The sequence below is a fragment of the Phyllostomus hastatus genome, unplaced genomic scaffold, assembly GCF_019186645.2.
Source record: "Phyllostomus hastatus isolate PE091 unplaced genomic scaffold, TTU_PhHast_1.1 phas_contig_210, whole genome shotgun sequence".
Lineage (NCBI taxonomy): Eukaryota > Metazoa > Chordata > Mammalia > Chiroptera > Phyllostomidae > Phyllostomus > Phyllostomus hastatus.
The window spans coordinates 12,264,792-12,282,266 of record NW_025333737.1 but is presented as its reverse complement, the minus strand read 5'-3'; the positions used below and the strand labels follow the sequence as shown (position 1 = coordinate 12,282,266).

General features: G+C 38.7%; 1 protein-coding gene across 1 annotated transcript in view; it reads left to right on the top strand.

Annotated features, from left to right (window-relative positions):
* The window catches only part of CEP112 (centrosomal protein 112), a 327,830-nt gene that overhangs the window by 132,121 nt on the left and 178,234 nt on the right, over positions 1–17,475 (top strand). The window contains exon 19 of the mRNA XM_045836669.1: positions 1,675–1,782. Within this exon, the coding sequence (XP_045692625.1) occupies positions 1,675–1,782 (108 nt within the window). The remainder of the gene's footprint in view (positions 1–1,674; positions 1,783–17,475) is intronic.

Below are 17,475 nucleotides of genomic sequence, written 5' to 3'. Positions count from 1 at the left end.
TTTGACACCCCTGCTCTAGATACTCCAAAATACTTAAGGTGTTGGGAGATAGCAGCAGTGTGGGGTGGGCAATATGCCTTTTGTTCCCATCCAGTGAAACTGGCTACTTCTCACTAAACATCTTCATTCTTAGAACCTTAAAATTTCATCATGCTGAATAAGTGCACTTGAATGGTTTTTTAAAAATGTAACATGAAAAATTGTGAAGGAAGCATTCTCATGGGTCATTTCCCATAACATTCAACTTTCTTTTAATTTTTGAGAAGTTTTGTGAATAGCTGGTGGGGGGGTGGAGTCTAGACAAGAAGGTGAGAGCATCTCTGGCCTGCCGTCTGCCTAGCAAGAGGCAGGTGTGCTGGCGTGGTGGTGACGTGCAGGTAGAGGGGACGAGTGGAGGTGTGCTGAGCGGGAGAACTGCGATTGGATCATGTGAGGCCTCACAATGTAGTGGGGTCTTTGACTTTCACTTTTTAAAACAGTGTTATTGAGATGTAATTCACATACCTATAGTTCACTCCCTGTAAGTGCACAATTCAATGGCTTTGAATATATTCACAGAGTTGTGCTGCCATCACCATGATTATAGATAGATTTTATCATCCCCCAAAGAAAAGTCATACCCTGAAGCAGGCCCCCCACCCCCAACCTCCTTTTATCCTAGACAACCACTAATCTACTCTATTTCTATGGATTTGCCTATTCTGGAAATTTAATATAAATGGAATTACACAATACATGGTCTTTTCCGACTGCCTTCTTTCATTAGCGTAAGGTTTTCAACCATGTGGCGTGTATTAGTACCTCATTTCTTTTTATGACTGAATAATTGTATGTCTGTACCACATTCTGTCTATCCATTCATAACAGACAGATATTTGGGTTGTTTCTTTTTTTTTTCACAATTATGAATAATGCTGCCATGAACATGTGATAATAAGTTTTTGTGTGGGTGTTTGTTTTCATTTCTTGCCTAGTACTGGAATTCCTGGTTCACACTGTAGCTCTCTGTTTAGCCTTCTGAGGGACGGCCACACTTTCTTCCAAGGTGACTATATCATTGTAGATTCCCTCCAGCAGTATGAGGGTCCTTATTTCCCCACATCCTCAACAACACTTGTTATTATCAGTCTTTTTGACTGTAGCCATTCTTGGGGGTGCAAAGTGGTTTGTCATTGTTTTATTTTGAAATTGCCTAGTAACAGTGATGTTGAGCATGGTTTCATATACTTACTCATTGGCCACTTGTATTCTAGAATGTCTTTTTCAGTTCCTTTGCCCATTTTAAAATTGGGGTTAATTGCTAGTCATGAGTTGTAAGAGTTCTTCATGTATTTTAGATATAAGTCCCTTATCAGATGTGTGGTTTGCAGATATTTCTCCCATTTGGCATATATTGAGACCTTAATAAAATTTTGTTGAATGAATATTTGAATGTTCAAAATTATATTTCTATTATAGTGTTTTTATAATATTATAACTTAGTCATTTGTATATTAATTTTTAATTTTACTCACTTAAACCATTAAAATATACCAAAATAACTGACATATATTTTATCTTTTTAAAATTCATCATTATTAGTGAGGTGTTTAAAATTTTAGTGGATGGACAAATAAAAACATGGAATATAATTTTTGGTTTAAAAATTTGATATTTCTTTTTTTAATTGTATAGATGGAAAAAGTGGAAGCAGATCTAACTAGATCCAAGTCTCTTCGTGAGAAACAATCAAAGGAGTTTTTGTGGCAGATGGAGGATGTCAAGCAACGATACGAACAGCAGGTAGGTCTTTCACTTTGGTGATGCCATTTAAGTTTTGATGCACATATAATCTCTATATCACAAAGTGTCTGCACAGTGAAAATGTTACTAGAACATTATTACCAATATATTTGTGATATTTTAAATATTGGTTTTAATAAAATCCGGAAACAAAGAATTTTAATCTCCACTGATGTATATTCTGACAGTTTTTAAATCTGAATAATTGAAACATTTATTGGGATTCTTGAGTTCTATTCCTGTCAGAGCACCAATTTTACTTATTCATTTATTTAAGAAATAGTTTTGAGTACCTACTATGTACCAGATACTGCTACCGAAACTGGGCAAAGCAATAAGCAGGACCAACAAGTTTCCTTTTCTTAGGAAGTTTTATGTTTGGGTGGGCAGCTAGGCCTTAAGTAAAAAAGGAAATAATTTCAAAGAGTCATATGCAAAGAAAAGAGGGTGTGCCTATAGACCTGGCCAGGTGAAGGGCGGGAAGGAGGTTGCAGCATTGGTAGGTGGTCAGGGAAGCCCTGGCAGCTGGGACCCTTGTGCTGAGAATAACGAAAGCCAGGGAGGAGCCAGCCAGGAGGTCTCTGGAGGAGTCATATTCCAGACTGGAAGGAGAACAGATTCCAAGCTCCTGAGATGAGAGCACACTGGGTGTGCTGACGGAGCAAAAAAGGACAGTGAAAGTTGGTGGAGCAGAAGTGTGGAGAAGGAAGGTGCCAGCCCAGGAAATGGGAGCACAGTCAGGAGAGGACCGCAGCCTAGGGGGCAGCATAGCAAATTTAGATTTTGTTCTCATTGCCACTTACTTATTAATAAAAAAGGTTTTGTTTTTGTCTTTTAAGGAATGTATTCCTGCTAATTCTTGACATATTTAAGATGGCTATTAATTTTTACTGGTTTGTCTAATTTTCTTGCCTTGTTTTCCTAAGATCTGAAAAAGTGTTAATTAGTTTAGTCACTTAGTTAAGAAAATTTTTTCTAAAGACGATACCTGAACCTTTTTAGTTTGGAAACCTGAATAATTTTTTCATTATTGTATTTTAATCCCTTATTAAGTGGGTTTTACATCAAGAACTAATGAACCTGTTGTGGTTACTGAATGTTATTTCCTCTCTCAGTGATAGCAAGTAGTGGGGTGCTGGAGTTCCATGAAGGAGGTCTGATCCGTCATGGGACCTTTGGGTGTTATGTTGTTGTTTTAAGCTTATAGTATTGGCAAAAATACCTAAGTTATTTTCAGAAGGAAAAGAGTTATAAAGACAAAAGCTTGCATATTGGCCCTTTTTTTGGTTGTTATTTTCATTATCTGTATTGTCTTGCAACAGAGAGTAACATAAGAAATGAACTGAGTAAATGATCATGCAGAAACATCTTCAGCCTTGGTGTTAATAAAATTTAAATTAGAATTGACAGTAATGTACCATCTAAAGTTGGCAGAAGTTTAGTAAAATTGGTCTTTTCATATATAGCTAGTGACATTATAAATTAATGCAGCCTTTTGTGGAAGGATTTTGGTAGTATCTAGCAAGAGTTGTAAAGAATGTTTATACCTCTGGCTCAATTATCCTTAACCTTGAAAATCAGACAGAAATATTTAAACAGTGATGTTGATTATTTGTCAGATGGTGGAATCACAGTTGATTTTTTTTATATCCTCCCTTTCCATGTTGTGACAGTGGCATTCTCCTTTTTAATGCGATGGTCACTTTGTCAGTGTAAAAATACACTCATGTGAATTCATTTGAAAGAAAAGCTTCAAAGGCTTTTCTGGGGACAGATTTAAAAATCTACTGAACTTTTGTCTTTTATAGTCTTGTCTTTTATACTTTATAGTAATAGAGTTGATACTACTAATAAAAACCATACTCTATTTCTTCAATTTTTCTGTATTTCATTTTCATGAAAAAGAGATAAATGGTATAAACGTTATACAAATCTACAACAGGGATTTGATAAAACCCACCCAAGGATCTCTCAGGTTGGGGCAGGGTCGCCCATTTTTATCCTTCCCATGTCTCTGGGCCTGTTCATTAGAAGCGATGCTAGGGATGAAGACCCCAGGCAGTAACTCATGAAAAAAAAAGCATAAAAACAGGAATGTGAGCTAGTTGATTTTAGGAGAATATTTATCTATATGATAATAATACATAAATTAAAAAAAAAATTTTCAGCGGAAATTTCTATTAACTGAAACAGTATCCCCATGTGTTAAAGGGGGTTTTTTTGTTTGTGTTCTGTGAAAGTTTATTATGGGAAAGGATAGGCAGTGGAAAGGAAAGGAAAAGGTAGTGGTCCCTACAAGCCAGCACACATTCATTAAGCATGAGGCCGTTAAACTAAGCTCATTTCCTCCTTTGAACCAAATGGCCAGGCTGGTAGATAAGGAAAGAGGAACAGATGCAATATACCTGGACTTCATTGAGTCACCTGACATGGCCCTTCATAAAGGAAATATAGGAAAATATGATTTAGATGTTGGTACATTTATGTGGTTACATGATAGTTTAAAGGGCCGTCTCTGAATGACTAGTGTCAACCTGAAGTGTGATTGCTAAGTCTGTCAGTCACTGGGTGATGATACAGAAATAGTTTCCTTCTTGTTCAGAGTTCAGAGGAGTAGTTATTGTGTAAAAGATGAAGATTAGTTTTCTGAAGCTCAAAACAGCTGAAATTAAGATTAAGTTTATTGGGGTTGAATATCAAGTTCATGCTTCAGTTTAGAAAATTATCTGCGGAAAGTATGTGGCGCGGCAGGTGTAAGGGATGTGAGTGAGGAGTGTAAGGTGTGGTGACAGGGAAGATGTAAGTGCCTGGGACGGTGGGATAAAAGAGGTTAAAGACATGATGTCCAGGGTTTTGTTTATCTATCGGGTCATATCAGAAAGAAGTCGATGCTGTTCACTCATGGCAAGTAGGACACTGACAGACTCAAACATGTTCGAAGGAGCACTTCCATAACGTAGAAAGGGTTGGAACTATGTCAGAGGGAATGCTTAAAGAAATAAGGATGTTCTGCCAAGAGAAGGTAAGACTAAGGAGAATTGCATATCTGCTTATAAATTCAAGGTTTATAATTCAGGAAATGTTACAATTGGTCTCTGTGCTAATAGTCATAACAGCTAATAGTTAGCAGGGCCTTCCTTACCTGGGCCAGGTACCATTTCTACACGCTGTCCATGACTCCAGCCACTTCCCAGCTTCACAGTATTCTGTGAAGCAGGCGCCTTTATCTGTTGTTGCCATACTCTATTTGGAAACTGAGGCACATCCAGTTAGTATCTGGCCCAAGGTCCCACCTAGTAAATAGGTGACAGAATCAGAGCCTGAACCTGAGCCATGCTCTTCATCTTCACTCCAACCCCTCATGGCGTTCCAGATAGCAGAAACTGAACCCATGTGCAGATGGGACTGTGAGGAATATCTTGACTCATTTCAGAGTAGTTCTTTCCTGAAGAATCACTCGAATGTGCAGCCATTTGTCTCATGAGAAAGTACGCTCCCCACCCGAGTGTGCTGAAATAGCAGTTGGGATTGTTGAGGGATGTGCGCATGTGAGGGGCTGTCCTCCGCAGAGGTCCCTTCCAGATCCGGGGCCAGCCCCTCGGCCCCTCCATGTGTCTTGGGACAGATGTAGACATCTCTGGTTCTGCCACAGACTCACCTGCCTTCCTCCCAGGAGTTTCTTACCCCAGGCCTTCCGCCTACCTTCTAAGTGGCCGTTCAAGTGCAAGTGTGAAAACTTTTCTAGTCCCTTGTCTTACTGTTCTCTAAAGGATAAAAATCTTAAGTGTTCAACTCTGAAATGGTTATAGATAGCCTTGCACACTGGGGGATATTTAGATGCTGATCGCCCTGGCTTCTCCCACTGGGGCAGTGGTCCCTGGGGCAGTGGTCCCTGGGGCAGTGAGCCAGGGCCTGGCGTGTGTGAAGCTGCATCCGTGTTTCCAGGAGGGTTGGAGTCACATGATTATTTGTGGGAAAGCAAATAGTTTTACTGTTGAGGTAACATTTATTTTAAAACAAACATAGACTTTCCTGTTTTGTAAAATGCAAAGTTCTCATGAATTTTTAAGATAAAATAGGGTATTTCAAAGAAACTTCCAGCTTGTCCTCAGATCCCCCAGGGAGGAACTATTCATTTTCACTGCTGCTAGGGGTACTTTGGTGGAAAATTTTTAGAAGCACTTATCCGGTTTAATCCTTACATTTTATAATGAGGAAATTGACATCCAGAGAAATGAATCACTTGTGCCTTCTGGGCCTAGGTTTCCTTACTCAGTTTTAATTTTTGAGCCCCTCCCATATAGAAAGCATCATGCCAGGAACTGTAATGAAAAGAAAAAAGCAAAGTGGTATTTTAAAATATTTTAGCCCAAATGCAGGCATAAAATGTGCAGATGTGGAGACAAAAACATCAAACACACAGGATAAACACTCACACAAATATCCTGTAAAGCCCAAGCTTTCATCAAGATTTCCTGTTTCTTTCCTATACAACACATTGGAACAAAAAGACAATTCTAATTGTCTTTTCACAAACCTTATTCAAGTTGGAGACAAACAACAAAGCAGGCATGCTAGGATTTCCTGAACCATGGAGGGGTGGGGGTTTTTTGGCAATTCCATCATAATTTTAGATATTATATCTTCTCTTTTCACTACAAAGCCTTTAAAGGGAAATGTATTTCAACAGACAAGCAAGAGGTAAAATTCTCCAGAATGAATAAATATTTATTGTTGATTATAAAAAACACTGAAGGATCAACTCCTTACATGCTAACATTATTGGAGACCCAAAATATTTTGGTGGCAAAGACAGTAGTTCAGGTAAGACAGAAATGATAGAAGCTAGGCAAGTGGGGAATTTGAAAGTCAGTTCAGATATTTAAAAAGCAGGTAGCATGCAATTCCCAGTTTTTCCTCTGTAAACATTTTAGCACTTAGTTATGTAGACTTGTAAGGTAAAATACCTAACAACATAGGCTATTTTAAACTGGGCTATTAATCTACACTGGAAAAGGACATACTAGAAAGCAAGAGACAGAGGAAATAGAGGGACGCTCTTCACTGGTACAGGTTCCGAGGCAGGCTTTGGAGGGGCGGGGCAGGCCTGTGCCGTAACCAGTGAGGAGGGAGAGGGAGAACAGATGCGCAGAAGTTTGTAGATCTGTAGGAGCACAACCAGGACATTCTCATTCCTGGAGGGTGTTCTCTGTGAGAGAGGAGGCAAGATCATTTGCTGAGACTGGAGGAATTACATGGACAGGAGAGCTGATAGAAGGAGGGTGGATTTTTGCAGCCATTTTGGTGATGACATGACCAATCTGACTGGAAACACTTCGTAAAATTTTTTTTTGGTATTGAGGTCACAGATTAGGTTAATGACCATGAATTTGTGGGCCTTTCTAAAAGCTCTTCAAAATGGATTTTCATATGATTCATTGATTTATACACCTAATATCTTTGTCTTGTTCTTCTTGCTTCCCTATTATACCCTTTCTAAAGTCTTTTGCCTTGGCTTTCCTTTTCTAGTTTGTAATAAATAATTTGGAAGCTTCAGCTGCATAGCAGCCCTTTGTTCCTCAGTAGTGATCAAGACAAATGCAATTTCTGATCCAGTGATGCTCCAAATCTTTCAGATTATTCTTTCACTAACCAACGAATCCAGGGAACGCAGCCATGCTACAAGGCACAGATTGGCCCTACAGGCAACAAGCACAGGGCCAATTTCCTGGCCCATTTGGGCATCAGAATCAGAGATGCGGGCTATGAAGTTACAGAGCCTGGGCCCATGGGTCCAGGCCAGGTACTGGGGGCCTGGGTTCGTAGAATGGGCACTGATAATTAGTGAAAGGTATGTTAGACAGGATCTTTTTTTTTTTTCGCTTGTAACTTTTCTCATGTATTTGAAACAAATGGCATCTTTATCTGGAATGGGAATTAAGAAAGCAAAGCTGAACTCAGTTCTAGTCTAACTATAGTATGAATTGTATATTATATATTTTGTTCTAGGGATACTTCATTTTAAGAATGTTTCCTAAGTGGTGATATAACTAACTGATGATACCCATTCTCTGGATACCTTAAAAATCTGAAATTGAAATGTCTTTCAAGTCACTCATTATTTAACACATGTTGTTGAGCGACTGCTTTGTGCCCAACACTGTTCCAGGTACTTGGGGTATGACCAGGAAGAAAGCAGGGCCATGGTGCTCACAGCCCAGGAGATCCCACCCCACACACGTGCTTGCTGTCGCTCTCTCAAGAGATAGTGTATAGGTAAGGTGATGACAGTTGCTATGAAATAAAGTGAGGGAAGATTTTGTAAGTGAAGCGGCTATTTTATGTCAGGTTGTTATTTTATATAAGGTGTTACTTTAGATATGGTTGTCAGTGAAGGGCTCTAAAGAAGTGATTGGATATTAAAAGTGATTTGTTGAAGTGGTGTTAAAACCTGAGTGAAGTAAAGGAGGAACCCATACAGAAACCTGGTATAAGAAAAGAATACTTCAGGTAGAGGACACGGGTCGGTATGGGACTGGAATGGAGTGAGCTAGAGAAAGAGTGGTAGGAGCTGCAGTTCAGCAACTTCTATGGACTGTGGTAGGCAGTCTGGGTTTTATTCTGAGTGCTCTGGGAAGCTGTTGAGCATTTGAGCAAGACCAGTTTACACTCGAAAAAGATCTGTGTAGCTGGTGTGTGGAGCATTAGCTGTGCTGGAGGCAGGGGAGGAGGCAGGGAGGCTGGTTAGGAGGCGACTGCAGTCGTCTGGCGAGAGATGGCTGTGGTTCAGACTAGGACAGGAGGGGTGGCCCGGTGGCAGGCGGTCAGGCTTGGGATATGTTTTGCAGACAGGACTTGTTTTGTTTTGTCTGGAGTACAACTTTCATTTAATAATTGGTGAGTGTTGTTAATGTTGGTATCATCAATCATTGTCATCATCATCATCATCACATCATCATTTTTAACTTGTAAATACATAAACAGAATATTAGCTGTGCCAAGGCTATAATGTATGAGTTTATTCTAAATCAGAATTGTATATGGATTTATTTATATAATGGATGCGAAATAGAGTGTGAGAGAAAGAGGGAACTCGCATGACTCACAGGCTTTGCAACCAGGTGAATGGTGGTGACAGACACCGACATGTGAGTTGAAAAAAGAAGGGAAGTCCTGGGTCTAAGCCCAGGGGACAGCGATAGAGATGAGGAGAGGTGGAGGAAGCAGCAAGAGAGACTGAGAAGGAGCCGCTGGTAAGGTCGAAGGAAAAGTGAAGAAGGTGTTGTTTCTCGTAAGCCACGTGCAGCAAGCATTTTGGGAAGGAGGAAGCACACATCAGTTTCAGGTGTTGCTGAGAGGGGAAGTTAGATGGAGGCTACGGACTGACCACCGGATTTGGCAAGAAGATCTTTAACTCCCTCTGCAAGACCAGTTCCAGCAGAACAGGAGAACCGAGGTCTGAGTGATGTGGGTGAAGAGAGAATGGGACGTGAGCAGCAATTTTGAGGAATTTTGAAAGAAAGGGGAGCAGAAAAATGGGATGGTGGTAAAAGGGTAGGTATCCAGGGGAAGTTCATAAAAATGAGATACAGTAAAAACATGCTCGTTTGTTGAGGAGGGTGATCTAGTGGAGAAGAAAGTGTGGATGATACAGAGAGTGATAGGGTAATTATGGGACGATCGTGCTTAATTTGGCTAGAGGGGCTGGAATCCGTGCAGATGGAAGGACACACCTTAGGTTGCAGCAAGAACAGCTGGCCACTGGAGTCATCGGAAGGGCAGAGACTGTGCAGGTGGACAAGCCAGCTTGGTGGTAAGGAAGATGGAGTCACTGTCTTCTGACTCCTTCAGATTCTATTCATTGATTGCACCAGAATGCCACCTTTTCCATTCAGAATTATGGATAATTGTGAAATGTTGTAGTAGGTGATGTCAGGAAAGTGAAAGGAAAGGAAAGACATAATCCATATATTGGATGGAGGAGGTTACAACCAGGTTGATCTCTTTGTCCTTCCAAATTCCATACAAGCTGGGAAACTTGGATGATTTTTATATTTCATATTCATTCAAAAGCAGTGATGTACTAGATTAAGACAAACTGAATGTGTTTTAGAGAAACAAACCTAGAGTAAAATAAATTAAAATTAAAATATGCACTCAAGGCACGTTTTTACCAAAAATGTTGAACTCTGTCTAAGAGGGCGTATTTTAATTAATGAATTTTCTCAATTTGAGTGGCATGCGTGAACCATCATTAAACTGTGAGGAAAAAACTTCTTGAAGTATTTACCTGTCTGAGTCCTTCCTGGGTGTTTTAATAGAGATCTGGCAGATAAAAACTCAGAAAATATAGAAAAATTTTCAAAGTTTTAAAAGCTCAGGGTAATTATTGTCACTCACCACCTGCAGGTGCCAGGTGTTTTGAAGTGCTAAATGGGAACAGAAACCATGGAGAATGGGACTTGCTTTCGCACAGCCAGCACCTCCCTCTCAGCTTTCCTTCGGAATCCCCGTTGCGCTCCCAGCCTTCCACCCTCAGTGTGCCTGAGGGCTTCCGCAGGGCTGTGTTCCTGGCTGGTAACAGTTGACCAGAGAGGGAAAGGGGTGAAGACGTGGTACATGCTGGCAGGCCCACATCCCATCTCTAACAGCAGTTAGCACAGTAATATTAAACCTTTAGATAAAGAGAACTTGCGTGACTAAAGCGAACTGCTAATTGACAGATTTCATGGATGGCTCTTTGTGTTGCAGCAAATGTCTAATCCTGGAGCCACCTGGCCACCCATGGACGACAAATTCTATTTCTGCTCTTGACACACTGCCGACTCTTCACTTTGTGTGTGTGTGTGCCTGTTTTTATTAAGAAGTTGTTCAAAACATCAGACTGTACTGTGATATATTTTGCACTAAAATATATTTTTCCTCTGACTCCAAAGTTTCAAAGCAGATTGTATATGTCCCTAAGTGTATCTTTAAGGGAATCTTTATTGCTCATGAAATGTGATGTCCAATAGCATATTTTACTTCATATAACTGCAATTTTAAAAAAAAGATTCCAACATCTTTTAGTAAGGCCACAAAATCAGTCTGGTGAAATGGCGCTAAACAATGGACTCTGTCCCACTGGAGCTAAATTTCTGGAGCTCTAGAGAATTCGGTGACATTTCAAACGTGCTCTTTTGCAAATGCAGATGGGAAACTGCTCGGAGACATGACCCGATGATCTGAGTCTGTCCCTCTTACGTGGAAAACCAGCACATGACATGCTTATCTATTAGTGTGGGTCTAAGTGCCACGAGGCATATGAGTGATATAAAAGTAGCACTACATTGTACAAGAAGCAAAGTTTGTTTGCAGGGAGCCCTCGAATGGGATGTCGGGTACTATGGAAGTGTTGTCTGGCAAACCCTATAGAAAAGTACTTGTCGTTAAAGCAAAGTGCCCTTGAACTGTTATTAGTCTGATGTATATAATTGTTCACAATATTGAACTGATCTTCATCTCTTTTTTAAAAATGTAGCTAGCATGTTAATAGTTTGTGATTGTGCTAGATAGTGAGCTTTCCTACTAGTCTAGTCAAATTGATCCAAGATGGAGCTGTCAGAGCTGCCTTGGCATAGTATTGAGGTCAAAATTCTCAGGGAAAAGCAGATATTAGAATGATTTTGTTACATTGGACCTGGGAGGCCTAAATGATACTGCCTTCACCTAAGGTGCTGAGGAATACACTAATGGTAGGGACACCAATGTCACTGAATAGCTGTGTGGCAGCTTCCTTTACATGCCAGGACCATACCATAGGAGGACTACCATGAAACTGGGCTGCCTCCTTTCAGCTGGCTGGCAGATGGAAGGTTAGTGTGGCGTCTTGCTCCTCAAGGGTCTGCAGTGATAATGAAGACAGCATGGGATTCTGACAGCTGAGACAGACAGCGACCAATGAGAGTACTAATTGTACAACATCAAGAACAAAGTCAAGAGCCAACAAGGGAACTTCCAACAGTTGTCCGCCTCATTGGAAAATCACCCTTCAAGTGTCCAGATCTAAGTTCATAGTTCATAGACCCAAAGCCACGTGTTTGAAGGGAGACCTTGCCCCTCGATAAAGACATTCCGCCACAGGGAACTATTGCCATTTGACATGGTAAACTCACACAATGAAGAAAGCAAAAAATCTACCAAAATCTTATCTTTTAGAAAAGACTATTGTTAATCATATAGAGCATGATTTCAGAAATTTCTGTGAAATAGATAAATAAAAGGATAATTTTCAGAAACAAATGTTTAGAAACAGGATCATGCTATATTTGCCCTTACTAAAATATTTAATGTTATGTGAAATCAGTTCAAGTAAAGAAAAAAGAGGAACTGAAGAAATTTCTGAAATTTAGAAAATGTTTCTTTATAGGAGATTATTTCTTAGAGTAGTAGGAAATAAAGATTAAAAATACATTGAAGTTAGAGTAATTTTCAGATTTTATGGTTCAGTTTTGAGAGCATTAGTTCACTCCCCCGTAAAAAAAAAAACAAACTAAAAATGACATAATTATACTCCCTCCCACCCACTTCTACCATTCTGTTTTGCCAATTATAGTAGTATTTATACATTGTAAAAGTTTGTAGCATTTATATTTTGTTCTATAACCATAATCCTCACAGTTATATAGTTAGTTTTTTTATTAATCACTTGCATACCCACAAGGACTTTTAGCACATCTTCTCCATATCTGAGTTCTTTATTTTGATTCATCTATCATCATTAAGTATTTTTTTTTCAAGAAAGCATATAATTGTGGTATTCACTGCACTTTGGCATGGTTGAGAATCACTATATTTTTGAAGGACAGCTTGGCTGGGAATAAAATTCTGTGGTTATTCTTTTTTTCCCTAAAGTTTTATATGCATTGTTCCACTGTCTTGTGGCAAGCAACTAATTATTGTTCTTAATACAGATTCTTTAGCTATCTCCTGGTTGCCCAGATTTCCTCAAGAGTTTTTTGTTTTCAGGAGTAGTTTGGGATTTATAGTCTTTGAGTTTTTCCATGTTAGAGTTTAGTTATAGTATTCTTGAGCCATTTTCTTCAACCTGAATCAGTTTTTCTTGGTATACAGTGTACTTCTTTGATTCACACATCCATCTGTTCATTCACTTCAGAGAAATTTTTTGATATATCTATGTACACATGGATTTTCTTTTTGTATTTTCTCTGTTATTTTCGAGTTGTCGCCATGGGCCTTTATTATGATTATGCCAAGCCTTGTCAGTAATCAGATTTGCAGCATGTTTATTCAGCTTATTATTGTTTCTACTTTAGAGTAAATTTTGTGGTGGAGTTATTTTAATTCTTGGTTTGTTGTTTTATCTTTTTGTCTTGAAGGTCTTTTTCATTGCTCTCATGTTCTTAGTAAGTTATTCTTTCATTATAATTGTTTCTGCTTTTCAAGGTGTGTTTTCCTCCTCTCCAGAATGATGGACCAGCCTTTCTCCTTTTCTCCCTGTTTTGTGTTCAATTCTTTTTTTTCCCTGATATAATAAATTTACAGTTGTCTAGATATTTTTTCCTTCTCTTGCTTGGGCATAATGTGGGTAGCTCTGTCCAAATCTACTACTTGTTTTGGTATAATCTGCATAAATTCTCTTTGATTCCTTTTCTTTCTTTATTTTTAGCCTGTTTTCCTTTGAGTTTCATTTTGAGGGTATGGATGTTTTGTTGTATTTACTTTACTTTTTTCTTACTTATTAAATCTCTATTGTATTTTCCCATGCACTTACATTTCTATAGCTTCAGATTAGGATAAGGATGGAGGAGGAGAACTTCACTGGAGCTCTGAGCAATTTTCTTTAGAGAAACTGATATTTGCTCTTTCAACGTTTTATTAACATCCTACACCAGGGCTTGTGCTCTGCATTGGAAAGTGTGTTTTTTTTTTTTGTTTTGTTTTTGGTTTTGTTTTTTTAAAGGGAGCTTTGAAGCCCATGCTTCTATCAGGAAGAATAAGCCACAGTTTTTCACTTTCCCAGTTTTATTCATCTCTTTCCAGCAGCCATTTCTCTTCCATGCAGTCACCCTCCCACTCCTGATCTGGGCAAAACAGGAGAAAGGGAGTGATTGATCTTCAGTCTATTTCTCTCTGAAACTGGGGCATTAGAGAATACTCCCCAGCATTATTTTATCTTAGCAGTTCCACCTCTGGGGGATGGGGACAGAGTAGTAAGGTCTCGCCGAGCCATGTCAGAATCTTCTCTTTTCTTTTTGGTCAAGTACAGTTGTCTCCATTCCCACCCCCATCAGCACCCCTCACAGCCATCCTCACCTCCTACCCTCGATCCCACCCCCTTCAGCTTTGTCCATGTGTCCTTTATACATATTCCTTGACAAGAATCTTCTTTTCTTCCCTGAACTACCACTTTTTGAATATTACGGCCAAGATGATAATCCTCTTTCCTTGTTAGGTTGCTGCCAGTGAATGTTCTCTTGTTTTGTTTTCAACTCTTTTTTATTTATAATTTTTAGCTTCCTCTGCTATCTTTACCTGGGAGTTCCAATGCCAGGTGTGTCCAGTATGAAGCATAGGCTGCCTTGGACTACAATTAGGTCTTTATTTCTAAAACCAGTCCAGCAACAGGGCAGTGACTGATTATCAGAGCACTGCAGGGAAGATTCCTGATCAAGATTAATGCTGTAGTAGGTAGCCTCTAAATCACTCCAAACTCTTCAGTTTTCATACTTACATTCACTAGGTCTTTAACCCATTACACCAAGGCTTGTAGAATATAGATTTTACAGTTTGGTTACATTTGAGGTTGTTTTAGTTAGTATTTGGCAACATAACTTCTCCTTTTTAATGTGTTAGGTGTATTCTAGCACTTCTGTAATTTATGTTCCTGGTTTTAGAATTTCTGACATGTTATTGGGTATGTGTAGGTCTTTCATGTGTTGTGTACTGAGAAGTAATGACCTACTTCATTCCCTTTGTCTTTTCCTGTATAAGATTATTGAGAAGTGTTCATGCTGTATTTGCTAGCACCAATTTTACTATAAACTAGTTGCCAGGACTTAAAATATATATTCCAAGACCCCTAGAGACTTGGGTTCTAGCAGTTCTTCCTTGGTCTCTCTCAGGGTCTAGTATGTTCTCCTGTCCATGAACCTTTCCTTCTAAATTACAAGGCTGTCTTTACCCAGCCTTAATTAAGCAGATTTCTTGGTGATGATGCATCCTATTTTCTCTGTAGCCTATACAAAATCTGTTCAGAAAGTATCCATCCACATACTATGAAAAATAGAGACCTCTACTGAAGAAGATACAAGATACAAGAAATATTGTACATAGGACAATGACAACTCAGTCCCCTACAAAGTAAGCACCTTGGGACCTCACACAGTTCTCCCAGTCACCATCAGTTGCCCCATTGTATTTTCCTGAATCTCATTAACAGTCTGAAATCTCTTTCCTTTCAAAGGGAGTTTTAGTTTTGGGCAAAGGCAAAAGTCACAGGGTGCCCAATCTGGGCTGCGGAGGGTGGAGCGGGAGGGCCAAGTCACTTGGGTGATTTGATGTTTCACCAGAAAACTCTGCGTGAAATGTGATACATGAGTGGGCACATTGTTGTGATGAAGCTGCTAATGACCAGTTGCCCATAGCTGCGGCCTTCTGAATCATCCAAATAGTTTCCAAGAAAGGAATGTTCAAGCTTAACACAAAATTTTATGCAGAGTTGTTGCTTTACTCACTCAGTCATTTTTAATGTGACAGCCACACAGTACACATGCTCACTCAACAATGTCTGCAGCCCCCACTGACTACTGCAGTGAAGTTGTCATTGTTCATGCATATGCATTCCAATCTAATATTCCAGTCTAGTATCTTTGGCTACCAGGTTACATCAATGTCATATAAGCCATTCTCATTATATTAACAATGGTTGGACTTTTTCCAAACAGACCTTGTGTTACAGGTTCAGGACCACCTTGACTTAGAGACCATGTTGACCACTCAACATTCATCTTTGTGGATGTTGTCTACTTTTACATCCTCTAAGTTTTCCATGATTTACCACCTCCTGGTCAGCATTAACTCCATAACAAATTATTGTCTGTCAACCAAAAGTGTCTAGTAGAGAATGTCAGGAGGATATGCTACTTCCTGCCTGCCTTTGAGATGTGACCATCAGTAAAGGACCAAACTGGAAAATCCAAGAATTATTTTAACATTTACTTATGCAAAAGGGTCTATGAACAAGTAAAACTTTGCATTTAAACATAGATCCACCTTCATGATGTTTTTTGTGGATATGAATCCATCATCATGATGTTTCCAGAACATTTGGGTTTTTCTGCTGGACTCTCCTATTTATCAGGAGAAGACACACCTAGGCAAAGACCAGAAAGGGCTTATAACATCTAGAAGTTGGCCAAGCAGTTTTGGATCAAGTAGACAAGCCTAAGCTGCTTCACTGTAAAAGGTTCCAGCAACCTTGAGATTTTTAAAATTTAATTAGCATCACTGAGTAACAGGCCCTGATGAAACAACCAAGTAATGATAGTTTATGAGCATCTATGTTTAGGCTTGAAATTTCTTCCTCTATTTCATTTGTTCCTGACTTGTTAGAATGAGCAAACTCAGATTTGAAGATGGGCAGGATCATTGGTCAGTCTACCAGAAGGAACTCTTCCAATGACAGAGAAAGTTACTCTGATCACGCATTATTCCCAGAGCCTAGACCAAGGTGGCACCATTACTAACGACATCACAGCAGCTTCTGGTCACCAATCTTTTTCTAGGAAAAAAAAATCTGTAATTCTTCTGCCTTAATTAAAGGTCAGTTGGTTATTTTTCCCTAGAATATTGTAAAGTATTTTGCTTTCTATCAATTTTAAACCACACCTGTTCTCCCAGTTTTTCTGAGGCTTTTTGAGATTTCAGTGGAACTTTCCATCTCTGTTTCCTTCCAGGGTGTTGTATACTTGAATAATTTTCAGTAAAATATTAAACTTTGTTATAATGATGCTTGATAGCATGACACTGAGTAGAAATGATAATGTGTCTGAGAACTAACGATATTCTAACTCAATAATTCATACAGTTGGCTGCCTGAAAAAATGTAGTAATATCAATACCTTTTTAAATTCTCTCTTGTTGGAATTAACATTGTAGTTGTATGGAGCACAGAATAAAGCATGGAAATTTTTTTTAAATAAAAAAAACTTTTCTTTACTACTTTATATAGTGTTTAAGGAGAAGATTGTTATTTTTTTGTATATATTACTAACAGTAGAATAATATGGAAAAAAGATTCCTGCATTTTAAATAAACATGAGTTCACTAGAACACATATTTATTCTCAGATACAAAACAAATTTTTTCATATTATAGATAATTTTGTTCTGGTAAGCATATATATTTAAGAGTTAATATACTTCTCTTTCTTCTAAATAATATAATAAATTTATGTGTGGTCAGAAATTTATTGTTGATTTCCCAATTCTCTGAGAAAACTCACAAATCACAATAGAAAAATTTTGAAATCTGTATCTAAATTAAAAGCAAATTTAATTTGTGTTTTGATTCTTAATTGGTTAGTAGAGGATGAGAATTTTTAATCTCAAAAGAAGATAACTTCTGAAATTTAATAGAGCAGACATGCCTGGAGAAATGAATGCTATAGCTTTAAGATAAGGTAGTCTGGTG